This window comes from Sturnus vulgaris, chromosome 3 (assembly GCF_052056855.1).
Source record: "Sturnus vulgaris isolate bStuVul1 chromosome 3, bStuVul1.hap1, whole genome shotgun sequence".
NCBI classification, from domain to species: Eukaryota; Metazoa; Chordata; class Aves; order Passeriformes; family Sturnidae; genus Sturnus; species Sturnus vulgaris.
In genome coordinates this window covers 110,939,807-110,953,537 of record NC_142245.1, presented here as the reverse complement: position 1 = coordinate 110,953,537, position 13,731 = coordinate 110,939,807, and the positions used below count along the sequence as shown (strand labels likewise).

The 13,731-nt window shown below is 42.6% G+C and overlaps 1 protein-coding gene across 1 annotated transcript in view; it reads right to left on the bottom strand.

Annotated features, from left to right (window-relative positions):
• The window catches only part of TFAP2B (transcription factor AP-2 beta), a 28,815-nt gene extending 15,346 nt beyond the window's left edge, over positions 1 to 13,469 (bottom strand). The window contains exons 1-3 of the mRNA XM_014872896.2: positions 13,259 to 13,469; positions 11,471 to 11,929; positions 6,312 to 6,372 (exon numbers count right to left, since the gene is read on the bottom strand). Coding sequence (XP_014728382.1) covers positions 6,312 to 6,372; positions 11,471 to 11,929; positions 13,259 to 13,285 — 547 coding nt within the window. The 5' untranslated portion in view covers positions 13,286 to 13,469. The remainder of the gene's footprint in view (positions 1 to 6,311; positions 6,373 to 11,470; positions 11,930 to 13,258) is intronic.
• Positions 13,470 to 13,731: the final 262 nt, after the last annotated feature.

Genomic DNA, 13,731 nt, shown 5'->3' with positions numbered 1-13,731 from the left:
GCATGTCGATTTTAGATATACATATTGCTTCATATGCCTTGTATATAGTCTCCAGTATAAACAAATTATTTTGAGTGGCTTGACTTCAGGGAATCAGAAAGTGAAATGGATTCCTATTTCTCTATTATTTTGAGTTAGGCACTTCATGCAGCTCATAAAGGAGATTTCAAATAGTTTGAGAATGGCTCAGAAACAGTTATAAAAGAGTTAGAGGCCCGCTCCTGATTTCATTTCTATTATTAGGAAATTTTTTTTGCAATTGATTCTATAGGAAAAGACTCTTTGTATATCAGAGGCAGTACCAGCAGAACAAAAAATTGAATTTGTATTTTCCCCCTCATTACACATAAATATATTTCTTATTTCATGCACAATGATCTATTTGAGTGAAGTATCAAGTAGGAAAAAAAAATAGAAATTAAAGGAAAAAAAGTTGGATTTAAGCAGTGCCAGACAGATTTTCATGACTGGCATTTTTTTTTCCTTGGGACAAACACACGGGCTCTGTGGTTCGAGTACACCTTTACCGTGGCTATATTTAGTGACCAGTTTATCAGGTCACTGTCCAGTGAACTGAGAAATTAAACAAGAGGCAGCAATTCCACGAACATCTGATCTTAGTCCAAACTCACTAAAGAGAGAAGGACCAGTGCAATGCTTAAATGTACCTCACCCCGCTCGCTGTGGCCTTTTAGAGCACTCATTACATTAGTTAACCTTTGAATTATGGATTTTCACGTGCTCGGGTTGGGGTTTTTTTTTTCCCCCTCGCAAATTGCTTTTGGGAAGCAGGCTGGCTCCCTTCCTTGCTATGCTGAGAGCTCCTCAGCTGCTTTTCCTAGCAGGGTTTCCCTGAAAAGGACGGCATGAAGAAACCCATCAGCTGGAGCCTGATAGCTCTGAACCCATTGGAGAGGCTTGCCAGGCGGTGTAAGCATATCTATTGCAATTTCATAGCTTCAGAGAGATCTATTCTATCTAGGCTCTGTATCTTCTGTAAATTACCTAATGCTGCCTCAAAAAAGTGTTCGCCATGGAATGAATTATCTCTATCTATATCATATCTATATGTTTGTCATGGCTGGAGCTTTTCAGATACAGCCCAGACATCAGCAGAGATAACAGAACGTGGAGCTTTTGTGGGTGAGGAGATCTCCACGTCCGTGCAGCTGCATGTGTCAAATCCCTGCGCATATGTAAATAAATCCGAATGCAGGGTATATTTTTAGCCAATGTCAACTTCCCCAGTTGGTCAGGGACTGCCACAACTGCTGAAATGACACCGAATAACACACACGTACCCGCACAGCATCCCCACCACTCCTGCTTTCACTTTATCCCATTTAGTTCTTGTCATCCCCAGCAGAAACTGTTCGATTTTCTTTCACACCCAAACTCTACTTGCTGCGTGTGTGTGAGCACTCACAAATACAGAATTCCCCCTTTCAAAATCTCTGCCTTCTCCCTTCTCTTACACTTCTCTACCTCCTTTGTCTCTTTTTTTCTCCCTCTTCTTTTCCATCCCTTTATCTCTTTTTCCTCACTCTTTTATTTTTTTTTTCTTTCTCTCCTCCTGTGGTTACTTCCAGCCTCTTTGTCATTTCTCCCGCTTCCATTTCTCTTCAGCTTATCAATAAACCGGGAGAGCAACAGTAGCCGCTTGATTTGTTAGTAATTATAAGCATGCTGTTCCTGCAAACGGGATCTCTAGATGAGTGAGATCGCTTTAGAACGACAGCAGGAAATGGTGGGGAAATGGAGCATGGCGAAACTCAGCGTGAAGCTTTCAGTTCTTTACATGTTTACAATTTTCTGTGCATATATTAAGTCTTAGGCTTTTGCTTTCCCTTTTTCCTTTTTTTTTTTTTTCCTTTTTTTTTGTTGGTGGTTTTCTGTTGGGCTGCTCGCCACAAACGTGTGAAAATGCGCACAAATGTGGAAGCACAGGTGGAAATGGGGTGAAAAAAGCTATTTTGACGACAGTAAAACGAAAGAAATAATAGATTTATGTCCTGAAAACAGCTGTTTAATAAGGGTTTAAACTATGGATATCATTGCTATAACCCAGCTGAATAATATAGCAGTCGAACAGTCAGTCAAATAATCAATCAGAAGACATATTTCTTGTATTTCTTATTGAAAAAAACATCGTGGACAACTTAATTACTAATAAACTATCAAATTACTTTTTTTTTTTTTTCACTCTGACTACTGGGCTTTAAATGAGTAAAAAGTTCTTTGTCCATGCTAACAACGGGACTTTGCTGTAAGTGGTGATTGGGTCTGACTCAGCAGCCAAGCCCAAAACGTCCGGGAGCAGCGCCTTAGACGCTGAAACTAAAGAGACCCGGATCTCATCTTAATTTTAAGGAACAAATACAAGAAGTGCGTGTTCATCTCGCATTTCCTTCTGTCCCCCTGCTCCCTTCCTCTCCTCCTGCCCCTCTCCCTCGCCTCAGTCCCCGTCCCCGGAAAGCCGGGACTAAATTTCAAGGTGGAATGTATTCCCTCAAAACTGTTTTGCATTTAATTAAAGGGGATCCTCAGGTTCAGTGGGTAATCCAGGAACAAGCACGAAACCGAGCGGCTCAACCATCTCTTGAGCCCCAGATCTATCACCTGAAAAGCTGAGGCCAGGGTGGTTCTCAGTTAATCATTTATCAGCTGCTCCAAGGGATGGGGAGGAAACTCGTGCTGGATTATTAACAGCTAAAAACAAAAGGTTAAGACACCTTCTTTCATGTGCTTCCTTAAAATAGGGAGAACAACGGAGCGTGTTTGCAAGACCATGAATTGAGGTCTTCAAGTTAAAATGGCCTTTCGTGCTAAATCAGATGTGAGTGTGCAGACGATCGTCAGAAACAGCTGAAAGTAAATAAATACATCAGAATAATTTTAAGGTCACTGACTGTGCCCCAGAGTCACAAAAAATTAACTTGGGACTCAGGCCATGTAAGGTTTTACAGAAAGACAACTTCTTTCACCATAGAGAGTGCCAAGGAAATTTCAGATGAGCATTTGACAAGAGGACCAGATCTTTTATTCCTGACACATGGCAAACCCTTCCCTTCATTTCAGCAAAATTCGAGGGAAAGGCCTCAAAACGTGCAGCCGGTAAGGTCTGAAAGCTGGCTTAAATCTGATATTAATGTCTAATGGTAATTATTATCATCTTGCTGATTTATCTGGCTCCCTCCCTCCCACTTCCACCACCCAAATCTTAATGGAAGTGGGAGTTAAAGATGATTTTTTAATGTCTCGTTGGATTTTTAGACTGTTAATGTACCGCATCCTTCTCATTATTAGTTTATTGATTGTTCATTGACCAGCCCCCTTCAAATCGTATTAACCACCCTCTGCCAGTTTAGATTAGGGGAGTTTAAAAAGCACCTTTCATTATTTCAGCGCCACCACCACCACGGTGGAGTTCAGGCTTGGTAGCTTAATGCTCGCTCTAATGGGGCAGCTAAGAGACAAGGGGCCACGGTCCCTGCCTATTGCATTAATAGCTCAAAGGGGGCTAATACAGAAAATTAGCCTTAAACGAGCTCTGGAGATCTCCAAATGAAAGAGCCATTTATCACGCTGGCTACCTTCACTCCACTCGTTTGCTCTCTCTACTGGGAACAACTCATTTCCTCTTAACTAAATTACTTCAGAAATGTCAAGTAAGCTCAGATAGCAAACGTAACAAGAGCCTGGGTATATGTAATGTGTTGTGTGGGATCGATACGTGAGATAAATCAATAGCCCTGTATGAATCCCTATATAATTTCCTTAATATTTTGGCAAACCTTTTGCATAGAGAGATAATTCCCTCTGCAGGCCTCAGAGGCCATAAAGGAACAGACACAGGCTGGGTGATATAATTAAGTTTAAGCTTTAAGTTGCCATCATACTTTTCCCAGTACTTTGCAATTAAAGAATTTTAGGCACTGAACTGGGATTGGGTGGAGCAGACCCCCTGCGACCCTGGTCTACAAAATATGAGTCACAAGAGTGTTCCACTGCACAAAAATCTGTCAGTACCTGGGTATCTGTCTATCTGTCTGTGCCTGCAAGAACGACTCACCGAGTTTGAATAACTTGTTCTTGTTTCAAAGTACACCCCCTCACAGCTACAAACTGCAGGGAACAACGTGAAATTGATACTGAACGCTCTCTGTGTTGTTCCTTCCCTCGTCCTGATTAAATATTGACTGCTACAAATGTGACCTGCTATTTATTACCCATTTCTGTTCCTCTGCATCCAGGAAACTCACTGTGCAAAAAAAATTAAACAAAAAAATAAAGAAAAAAATAATACAATATTCCTTTATGCTGGAAAGTTTCTTGGATCCCAGCCTTACTTCTAAGGAAGAAAATGCTGCTACAATGGCTTTTAAACAATGCATCTCAGGCTCTTTTTTAGTAACCTTATTTCCAAAGAGCATATGTCTCCTGTTCATCATGTGTAAACTCAGAGTATCTCTTCTTCTGGCTGCAAATAGGCACAAGTAATCCCACCTAGATGGGGCTGGGTCTCTCTAGGCAGCAGCTGCTCCATCTGGGGCCCTTGCAATGCCCACACACACGAAGCACACCTAAATATATGCCTAATACATATAAAAACCTGTACCTAATACGTAATAATTGCAGGCATTCACATTCTAGTGCTACTCGCTGTCTAATTGCACCACCCAGCACGCACATGGAATCATGGAATGTCTCTGCTGTCCTCGTCAGTTGAAAGGAGGGAGAGACGCAGGCGTGCGTGTTCAAAAAAAAAAAAAAAAAAAAAAAAAGTATTTTGGATTGTGTATTCTGCAAAAGACCAGCACGGAGCAACCTTAGAACGGAGTCTCTCGACCACAAATCAAGTACCAATTAATCAAATACACCCAAGACGGAGTGTATGAGGTGTCAAGTGGGGGTGGGGAAGAGGGAGGAGAGTGAGAAAAAAAAAAAGGTAAAAATGCAACCAGAAACCGTCAGGTTACAGACCTTGTGTATAAACCCCACCAAACAATCAACCTGAACCAAAACAGCAGAAACATATGGCATTTGTTTTTCTTTTTAAAGTTAAGTAACTTTCTATTTCTTAAAAAAGAAAAACCCAAAACCCTTCGACCTTTCAACCAATAGTCGTAAATGGTGCTGTCAAATGGTCTTCAAGTTTTTATTTGTCCTCGCTCAAATAACCAGACCTTAATCTTGTGTATGAAACAGAGACCGTACACGGAGATTGAAATTAAAAAAAAAACCAACCCCAAAAAACCCAAAAAAAAATAACAACACAAAAAAACCCCCAACAAAACAAATAGCCAACAACAAAACAAACAATAAATACACGGAAGGACCTCATGCTGCCTTCAACACATTTTAGATAAACACCCTCCCTGTTATTTTTCTTTACATCCTAGAAAATCGTCGCTGTTAAACTATTTGTGCGCATTTGACAAATAACAAGGTCCTGGAGATAAGTGCCGTTGATAGTAAGCATAAGGGACAGCGTTTTTAAACCTCATCTCTGGTACTTAAAATTGAATCTAGAAATAGAAACTCCTTAGATAATTAAAGATAGCTTTCCCTCCATTTGCAGCGTGTGATCTGTTTAATGTCTATCAGCATAACACAACACTAATCGCCAAGCATCTTCGAGTGACTGTCAGAGAAATGTAAAAAAATTAAGCAGCTGCAATACGCCCAAAATGAGTTATTGTAATTACATTTAATTAGTTTAATTAGTTAATTATTTTGCTTACAGCTGTACAAGAGACTGCAAACATTTGTTAATATCACATTCGCTTTAACAGTATGGGGTGGCTCTGCAGTTACACTAAATCATGGGCGCATATGTAGAAAGATGTAAAAAATGGGCACGGGGAAGGGGGGAACCTTGGGGGAAGGGGGAACCTCGGGGGGAGCGGGGAAGGGGCTGAGTCTGCCTTTCCATGGGCATCTCTCGCTCTCCTCTCCGCGCTTGATTCGCCTGGGAAATGCATTTAAACCCCAAAGGGAATCAACCCCTTCCCCCATTAAAAGCCAAGCGGTCCCCACCAAGATTATCGGGGGGGTGGGAACTGCACTGGAGCACGGGGTGCCCCATTAGAGAGCATTCGTGTAATTAAACCCTTTGAAGGGCGGGGGAGGCGGGGATATAAACTTTTCCTTTCGCATCCCTTCACTCTATCTGCTGATCCAATCAACTATTCATCTTGCTGCCACGGGTGCCTGCTTCCCGGAGAAATTCATTGCCCCAAAGTCAAAATATATCATGAAGATATCGCTACACAGTAAAAGTTTGTCTAGCTTGTTGGAATAATCCATACCTTTTTTAATGACAGACTGGTCCAATAAGTTCATACCGCTGTTATTGGCATCTTCAACTGACTGTGGATATAAAAACATCACTATTCAAATTGACTGGATATTAAAGAATCGCGTACATAAATCATGTCATTCCAAACTGGAGTCCCTGTTATTTCCATTTATATTCATTCACTAGGGGAGGAGGGATTTTTTTATCGTTGTTATTATTATTATTATTGTTGTTGCTATTATTACTTCCCCCAATCGACAAGGAAATTAAATTCTTACAAATTATATGGTCTTCTAATAAAACAAAAGGAGGTGTGAAGCATATGGGGAGCAATACTGGTTTTGTTATCTTATAAAACATAGATATCACATAGACTTCTTTGCATTCCATAAAGCTTTATATTTCTTCCTTTGAAAATGTGGCAATGTGGCAACATCTGCAAGATCTATTGCATGACATAAATGAACACGATTAAGGACAACTTAAATGCTCCCTCCCCTTTCCTCCCCCTCCTCCTTTTTCTTTTTTTTTTCTTTTTTTTTTTTTTTTTTTTTTGTTTGTTTGTTTGTTTAACCCTGCTACATCTTAATAATTCAAGGGCCATTTACTTTTTATATATCATAGTTTACATTATGAACTTTTAATTAAAGCCTAAGCCTTTCGGAGCGCAGTGCAACTCCCACATCGTACAAGGGATGAGCAGAAAGAGATTTACAGCTCCCGAGGTTGCTTCCATGTCCTGAATTAGTGGGGACGGGGAGGGAGGAGCGAGAATACACATTATCAAAAGTATGAACCATCAAATTGATTGCTTAGCAAAAAAAAAAAAGTCTCGGAATTTCAAAGCCTTATTTCCCCCCTGTTTTTCTCCTTTCTTTCCAGCCCGCCGAGGAGCACACCTGTTATTATGGCATTAACTTCTTTAGCAGGGAAGAGAACAAAGACGGGCACAGAGGACACAGCAAATGTTTGGTTTCATTTCTCAAAACGAAAGTGGAATATACAAAAAAAAAAACCCCAAACAAACCAAAATTACTGCTGAATCTGCGTTCGGCAGAGTAAAGCCAGCTCCGAAATAGAAGAAATGTCATAAGAACAATTTATTGCAGAATTCCGACAGGTTCCGTTTTAGGGTATATTCTGAGAAAAAAGGGGGACCTTTGGGTTTCTTGGCTTTATTATTTTATTTTTCCCATTACTGTTACTAAGGGGTTTGGGGTTTTCAGTGTTATTGCATATTTGGGGAGTTGTGACGTTTTTCCTTGATAAGCAAAGCACCTTTAAGGAAAGCAGTGATTCACTTCACCATTATTTTAACTTTATCTTCGCTACGCCGAGAAGCTGAGCTTATTCGGATCCGACCCTTATCTCTGCCTCTGTGCTCAGTGGAGACATTCCAGATGGAATGCGGTTTAGGGGAAAATTACATCTCCCCAAAATGCGATGGAACAGTATTTTCTATGAGAGCTTTCCTTTCATTTTCCTTGAATCCACCCTCAAACGAGCGCACACACAGAGCGGTGCCTTATGTGCTGTGTTTGGGCATGGCTGTGTGTCTCTCTCTCATAATCAATAGGCTACATACCTAAAGGGCACAAAATAAAATTACAAAGTCTTCCCTCCTTTCCCTGAGCAGCTCCCGACGAGGGATGATGAGCAAATCCTGCAGCGTGGCGCACCTCGGTGGCACAGAAACGGAGGTAAAGGTGAAACATCACCTTCCTCTTTTTTTTTTTTTTTTTTTTTTTCCTTTTCCCCTATCTTTCCTCCTTATCTCACCTTATCTCTGGAGCCGATGGTTGCGCGCACCCTTTATGTGTGTGCGTGCACTCCACTCGCTCCATCAGCAACGTGGGTTAGTTGTTGTAGTTAATGAGAAGACTCCTGTCTGATTTTCTATCTAATTACGCCCTCCTGCTGGGTTTTTGTACAGGATATTCGCTCAGCATGCTGGCAGTTAATAGTCACAGAGAGGATCGTAAAGATTTAATTAGGACTGCATGCGGAAACGTGGAAAAACAACTCAGACTTTTAATTACTAGACTTCTTTAGTTAAAAGTGATACCAGGGGTTACTTTATAAGAGACTTGGGTGTTTTGGTGCAACTTAACTTTCCGTGTCTCTAGCTAGCACGTAGTAGCAGCGTGAGTGAGGAGGAGGAGCGGAGGTGTGTGTGCAGGGAGGGGAAAGGTGATGAGTTTCCAGATATACTTGGAAAATCTGGAGAGGAAGATTCCCCTCCCTTCCCTCCTCCAATAATCTGATAGCATGAATCTTCCTAAATACTATCTATAACCACCTTATTCAACTTCTATGGATACATCTGAGTGAAAACCTCAAAAACTGAGCTCTATATTGTCCTTCAAAGAGTCTACAGAATCTGAATTTCCCCTTCCATTTTTCCTTCATCGAATTATTCATTACTTTTTTAATAACGGTACTACTCTAGGGTTTAGTAACCCCACTTTCCCCCAGCCAGTGGGGGAAAAAAATATCTAGGGTTTTTTTTCCAGAGCCTCTATTAGATGATGCAAATTTGTGTTCAATAAGTAGGTCCTGGCTTCTCCGTTCCCTGTCTGAAGGCTGTAAATGGCAGATTGAAAATTCCTCTCGAGAGGCGCAGCAATAGCAATACAGCGTGTCCTGTTTACAATAACAGAGCGCTATCGTGTTACAATCACTTAATTCCAGCCCTGGACAATGGCTCACACATGGACTGGATTTGGTGTTTATAAAATAACCACTGTTTCTTTCTGTCACGCACTCTCTTTCTCTGTCTCCTTCTCCTTAGCCCAGCCCATTCTCATGGCACATATTTGATCACACATGCGTAAGATAAAGCGAAGAAAAACATCTTTATCCAACTATACATCTAGATATCCGTTCAACTTTTTGGACTATTGGAATATGACAGAAAACCAACCACTATTTGAAACCCTTCCTGGAAATTATATCTAGTGATGGTGGGTAATGAGTACACGTCGCCTAAATAAAAATCCCTGTTTCTACAAAAGGTTCCTCGAATCTGAATAAATCCATATTAAATATCAAGATGGAGAACTGCCCAACTTCATCTGTCACTGCTGGGGGGACAAGAATAGAAAATGCTGAGCGGCAGCAGCGAGCTCTGGGCTGCTTTCCCTCCTGCCTGCGTTAACTTGCAGTTGGACACCTCTTCCTTCACGTGTTTCTCCTTGGGATACCCTCCTCTCCCTCTTCCCCTCCTCCCCCAACCTGGGAACAAACTTTCAGAAATAAGAGGCCTGTTTAATCTCCTGCTGTCTCAGTACCCCAAACCAAGAACCCCAGCCCTGCTGGCCCACAGTCTCGCCTGTCCCATCCTGTCCCCAGCCCATCGCACTCACCCTGGCCCCGCCAGGTCGCGGGTGGCCAGGGGTGGCCCCGCTGCTCTGGGAGCTCCGAGGGGAGGCACTTTCCGCCAGGGCAGTGCCCTTCCCGCAGAAGGGATGTTTTATTGGGAAACGGATGGAGAGCTGCTTTATTCGAGCTCCTTCTTTTCTATTATTACTTCTCTCGCTTTCCTTCTTTATGTCTTTCTTCCCTATCTTTCCCCCTCCTTTCCCTCTCCTCTCTGTCTTCTCTTCTTTTCCTCTCTCCTTTCATCCTTTCTGCATTTTATCTTTTTCCTCTCTTAAAAAAAAAAATCTTTCCTTCTCTCTCCTCTGTTTTACGCTCTTTCTCACAAAAGCATAACAATTACCGGCTATTCTTTGGGGAAAGTGTAAATATCCAGGCACAAACAGTACTTAAAGCCTATCGGCTGCAGAGAGAAAGGAGGAGAGCGATCTCCTTTCTGCATTCACAGAGGTAAAACTCGCCTTGACTTGCAAACCACTTTGTCTGAGCCAGGAATGCGAGACGAGACCTGCGCATCGCACCCGTGGCGGCCAGGGGCTGCCCCCAGGTCTCAAAGCCACCTCGGAAACCCGCAGAAACCAGCGACCCGGCGGTCACTGAGCTCGGAGGCAGGAGCAAATCCAAACAGCAAAACCTGCCTTTTTCTAAAACATCTCTCCCCAGCAAAGCTCGGGGATTTTCCCGTGCAGCCCTAAGACAAGCCTCAAGCCAAAGCAATGCATGTCCTCCACTTCCCTGCCGCTCATTCCTCTCATATTCAGCAGCATCCTTTTTCACGGCTATCTTTCCATCTCCTCTTTTCTCCTTTCGTTTTCCCTTTCTGTAACTTCGAAGTAGTTATTTCATTCAGTGCTCTATACCTTTATTTATCCCAAGACTAAATACATATGCAGATATGATATATGATAAAGAAATTTTGGAAAAATATAGATAAAAACGCATGGAGGGGAAGCCCCAAAATCCCGATTAGGAGAGCCTGAGGCAGGACTTGGACCCTGGAGGCTCCAGCCCACCTTTCGGGGGTCCCCACGGGCTGGCCCTGCCCTGCTCCAGCAAGGTGCAAACCACCCCAGCAGCGAAGCTGTTAAGGGTCCTTCTGCTTTTAGGAAATAACACGTGATGATGAGTTTCGCGTGGGATGGAAGAAAGCTGGGAAATACTGTGCTTTGAGCCTGGCGAAACTCCTTTGTTATCCAAAAGAGGGAATGAAACTATTAAAAATCAGTGCTACGCTACAAAGCACACTTAACAAATAAGGGGGTGAGGACACGGGACTTGCTCCTGATCACCAGTTATTGCTTTTGGTTTGGGTTTTGTTTATAATTTCCCTCCCTCCCGGATGAAAAATGTAGTAATTCGACAGTTTCATCAAAATCTCTGAACGGCAGGAAATTGGTTGGGGGGGAGGAGGGGAGGGTGGAGGGGAGTGGAAGCTGAGATTGCATGGGAAATAACTGGAATTTGAAAAGCCAAGCTTGAACTCTGCCAGCTTTTGAAACACGTGGAATATTTAGAGCAGCATGTCTGCCTTCCCCTGCACTTTGCTGCTTTGCCATGTAGGGAAGGGTTTATAATGCAGAGACTGTGCGTGACAGCCAGGAAATAAATTCTTATTAAAAAATAAAAAATGAATAGAGGGAGAGGGAAGGGGACTACCACATTTACAAACCCGGTGTGGAAAAACAATGGCAACCCACAGCAATATTTCTGGAAACCCCTCGGTGACCATTCCTAACCCAGAGACGGGGGCTCCAGCCGCACTGCCCAGGAGAAAGAAACGCGGTGCCTTACCTGGACCTCCTCCATGCCGGGGTGTCCGATGCCATGCAGAGAAAGGCTGTCCCCCATGCCGGAGTCAAGGCCATGGTGAGCTGAGTGCAGGAGGACATCTGGCCTCCGAACTGAGTGGTAGTCCCGCCTGGGGTCCAGTCCCGAGAGCTGGGGCAGGGCGGCCCGAGGCTGTGGCAGCAGTGACCCGGTTTCTGATCCCACCTCTTGCCTCTGCCTCTGTCCCCAGGGGTGCTGCTGGGGCTGATGCAAGGGGTTTAGGGAGTAGGGGTCATTGACATGGGAGTAAGGGTCCTGGCTTTGGTGGTAAGGAAGAGGCTGGTAGGGGGGTGGGAAATAAGGCGGCTGGAAATCCGAGGATGGGGTGTGAGAGAGCGGAGGAGCGCTGGAGTAGGGTCCCTGCGAGACGGATCCCAGCTGGGACAGCCTGGAACTGTGGCTGGGCACTCCATCATGCCGGTCCTACGGGCGGAATGACAGACAAACAACAACAAAAAAAGGACTTTTTTTAAAAAAATAAAAGAAAAAGAGAGGAAAAAAAAAAGTAAAAAGAGCACAAACCCAACCCGAAGTGAAATAAAATAAAATAGGACATAAACAGCTGGAAAGTAGGATTCAGATGTGCCCCCTTCCCCCGCCACTTATTAGAAGTGTTCCAGTGTTTTGCACTCCCATCGTGTCTATTCCCAGGAACTAGCAAGGAGGGGGTAGGGGAGGGGGATGTGAGGGAGAATTGCTAAATGTCATAATTAAAAATGTAGGACTAGTGCTCCAAATACATATACGATCTGCAATTTCAGACCAGTAGTATAATTCCCAATCCACAGCCCCTCAAATCAAACCAAAGGGGAGAAAAAAAAAAAAAAAAAAGCATTAAAAAATTAAGAGCACCGAGCCACCCGTCTATCTAGACAACCCACCCCTTCTGCCTAAAGTTTCCCAGCATCTGTTTATTCCCTCTGCTCAAGTCCTGTAACTCAAAATCACCAACCCATTTTCACGTGGAAAAGCCCAAAAAGAAAGTTGTACTTCTCAGAAGACTCCGAGGTGATAAGTTTTTTAAAGAAGGAGTCGGGACAAAGATTAAAAAAAAAAAAAAAAAAAAAGAAAAAAAAAAAAAAAGAAAAAAATGAAAGCCGAAATAAAAATTACAGGGAATCTTTGCTTAAAGGGAGACCACCCCTTAAAAATAAGTTTTTTAAAAAAACAAATCAAATAAAAATGAAACATCGGTATTGAACAAATCCAGGCGCTATGACTTCTGCAGCAACTTCCAGTGTCTTTTGTTTCCTTTTCCAATATTATATTCCAGAGAATGGGGTGGGGGTTAATTGTAATGAAAAGTCTTTGGGGTGTGGGGGGGGACAGGGGGTGGGGGGAGTGTGTAGAGGCTTCAGAGAAAAGGTGGGAGAGGAGTTTTGTCCAACTCCAACGCACTGAAGCTGAGAGGTTAAAGTAAACAAGAAAAATATCTATTCCACAAAGTGTAGCTCAAACCCCCACAAGCAATGGCACACATGGTTTAAAAAAAAAAAAAAAAAAAAAAAAAAAAGAAAAACAACAAGGAAAAAAAGTTCTTTTCCCCCCTGCTCTGCCCCCCAGACTCCCCTAGCTCAAATCGGGAACACACAATGCAAAAAGGGAGAAGCAGCTGCAAGCCTCCTCCAATTATTGTGCTAAATTACCAAGCCAAAGGCGTTTAAAAAGACAGAGAGAGGGAGAGAGAGACACAACAGATCGAGAGAGAGAGAGAGAACATGCAATTCTAGTACAACATGGATCCAAACTCACCATGGCGGAATAGGTGTGGACTAACATCTGGAAATAAAAAAAGTCTTGTAATAGCTAAAAAAAAAATAATGGTGATAATACTAATAATTGGAGGGAAAAATATCAAGGAGATCTGCAAAGGGACGTGTTGGATACAGGAGAACAGCTTGAGATATTTCGAAGTCTATCCATCAAAAAAAAAAAAAGGTTTTAAAAAAAAAAAAAAAAAAAAAAAAGAGACCAGTGCCCCCAAAACCGAGCCTGGAAACCTCTATCTACATATATGATTTACCCCTCCCTCTCGGGGTTTTTTTTTTCCTCCTTTTTTTTTTTTTTGTTTTTGTTTTTGTTAGTTTTTTGGTTTTTGTTGGTTTTTTTTTTTGCCTTTGAGCTCCCAAATACAATCCTCTTCAACCCAAGGCTAGGCTCAGACTGCTCCGCTACCCCTTCCTCCCTTTCCTTCTCTACACCGCCTCATAATAATTGATATTCAT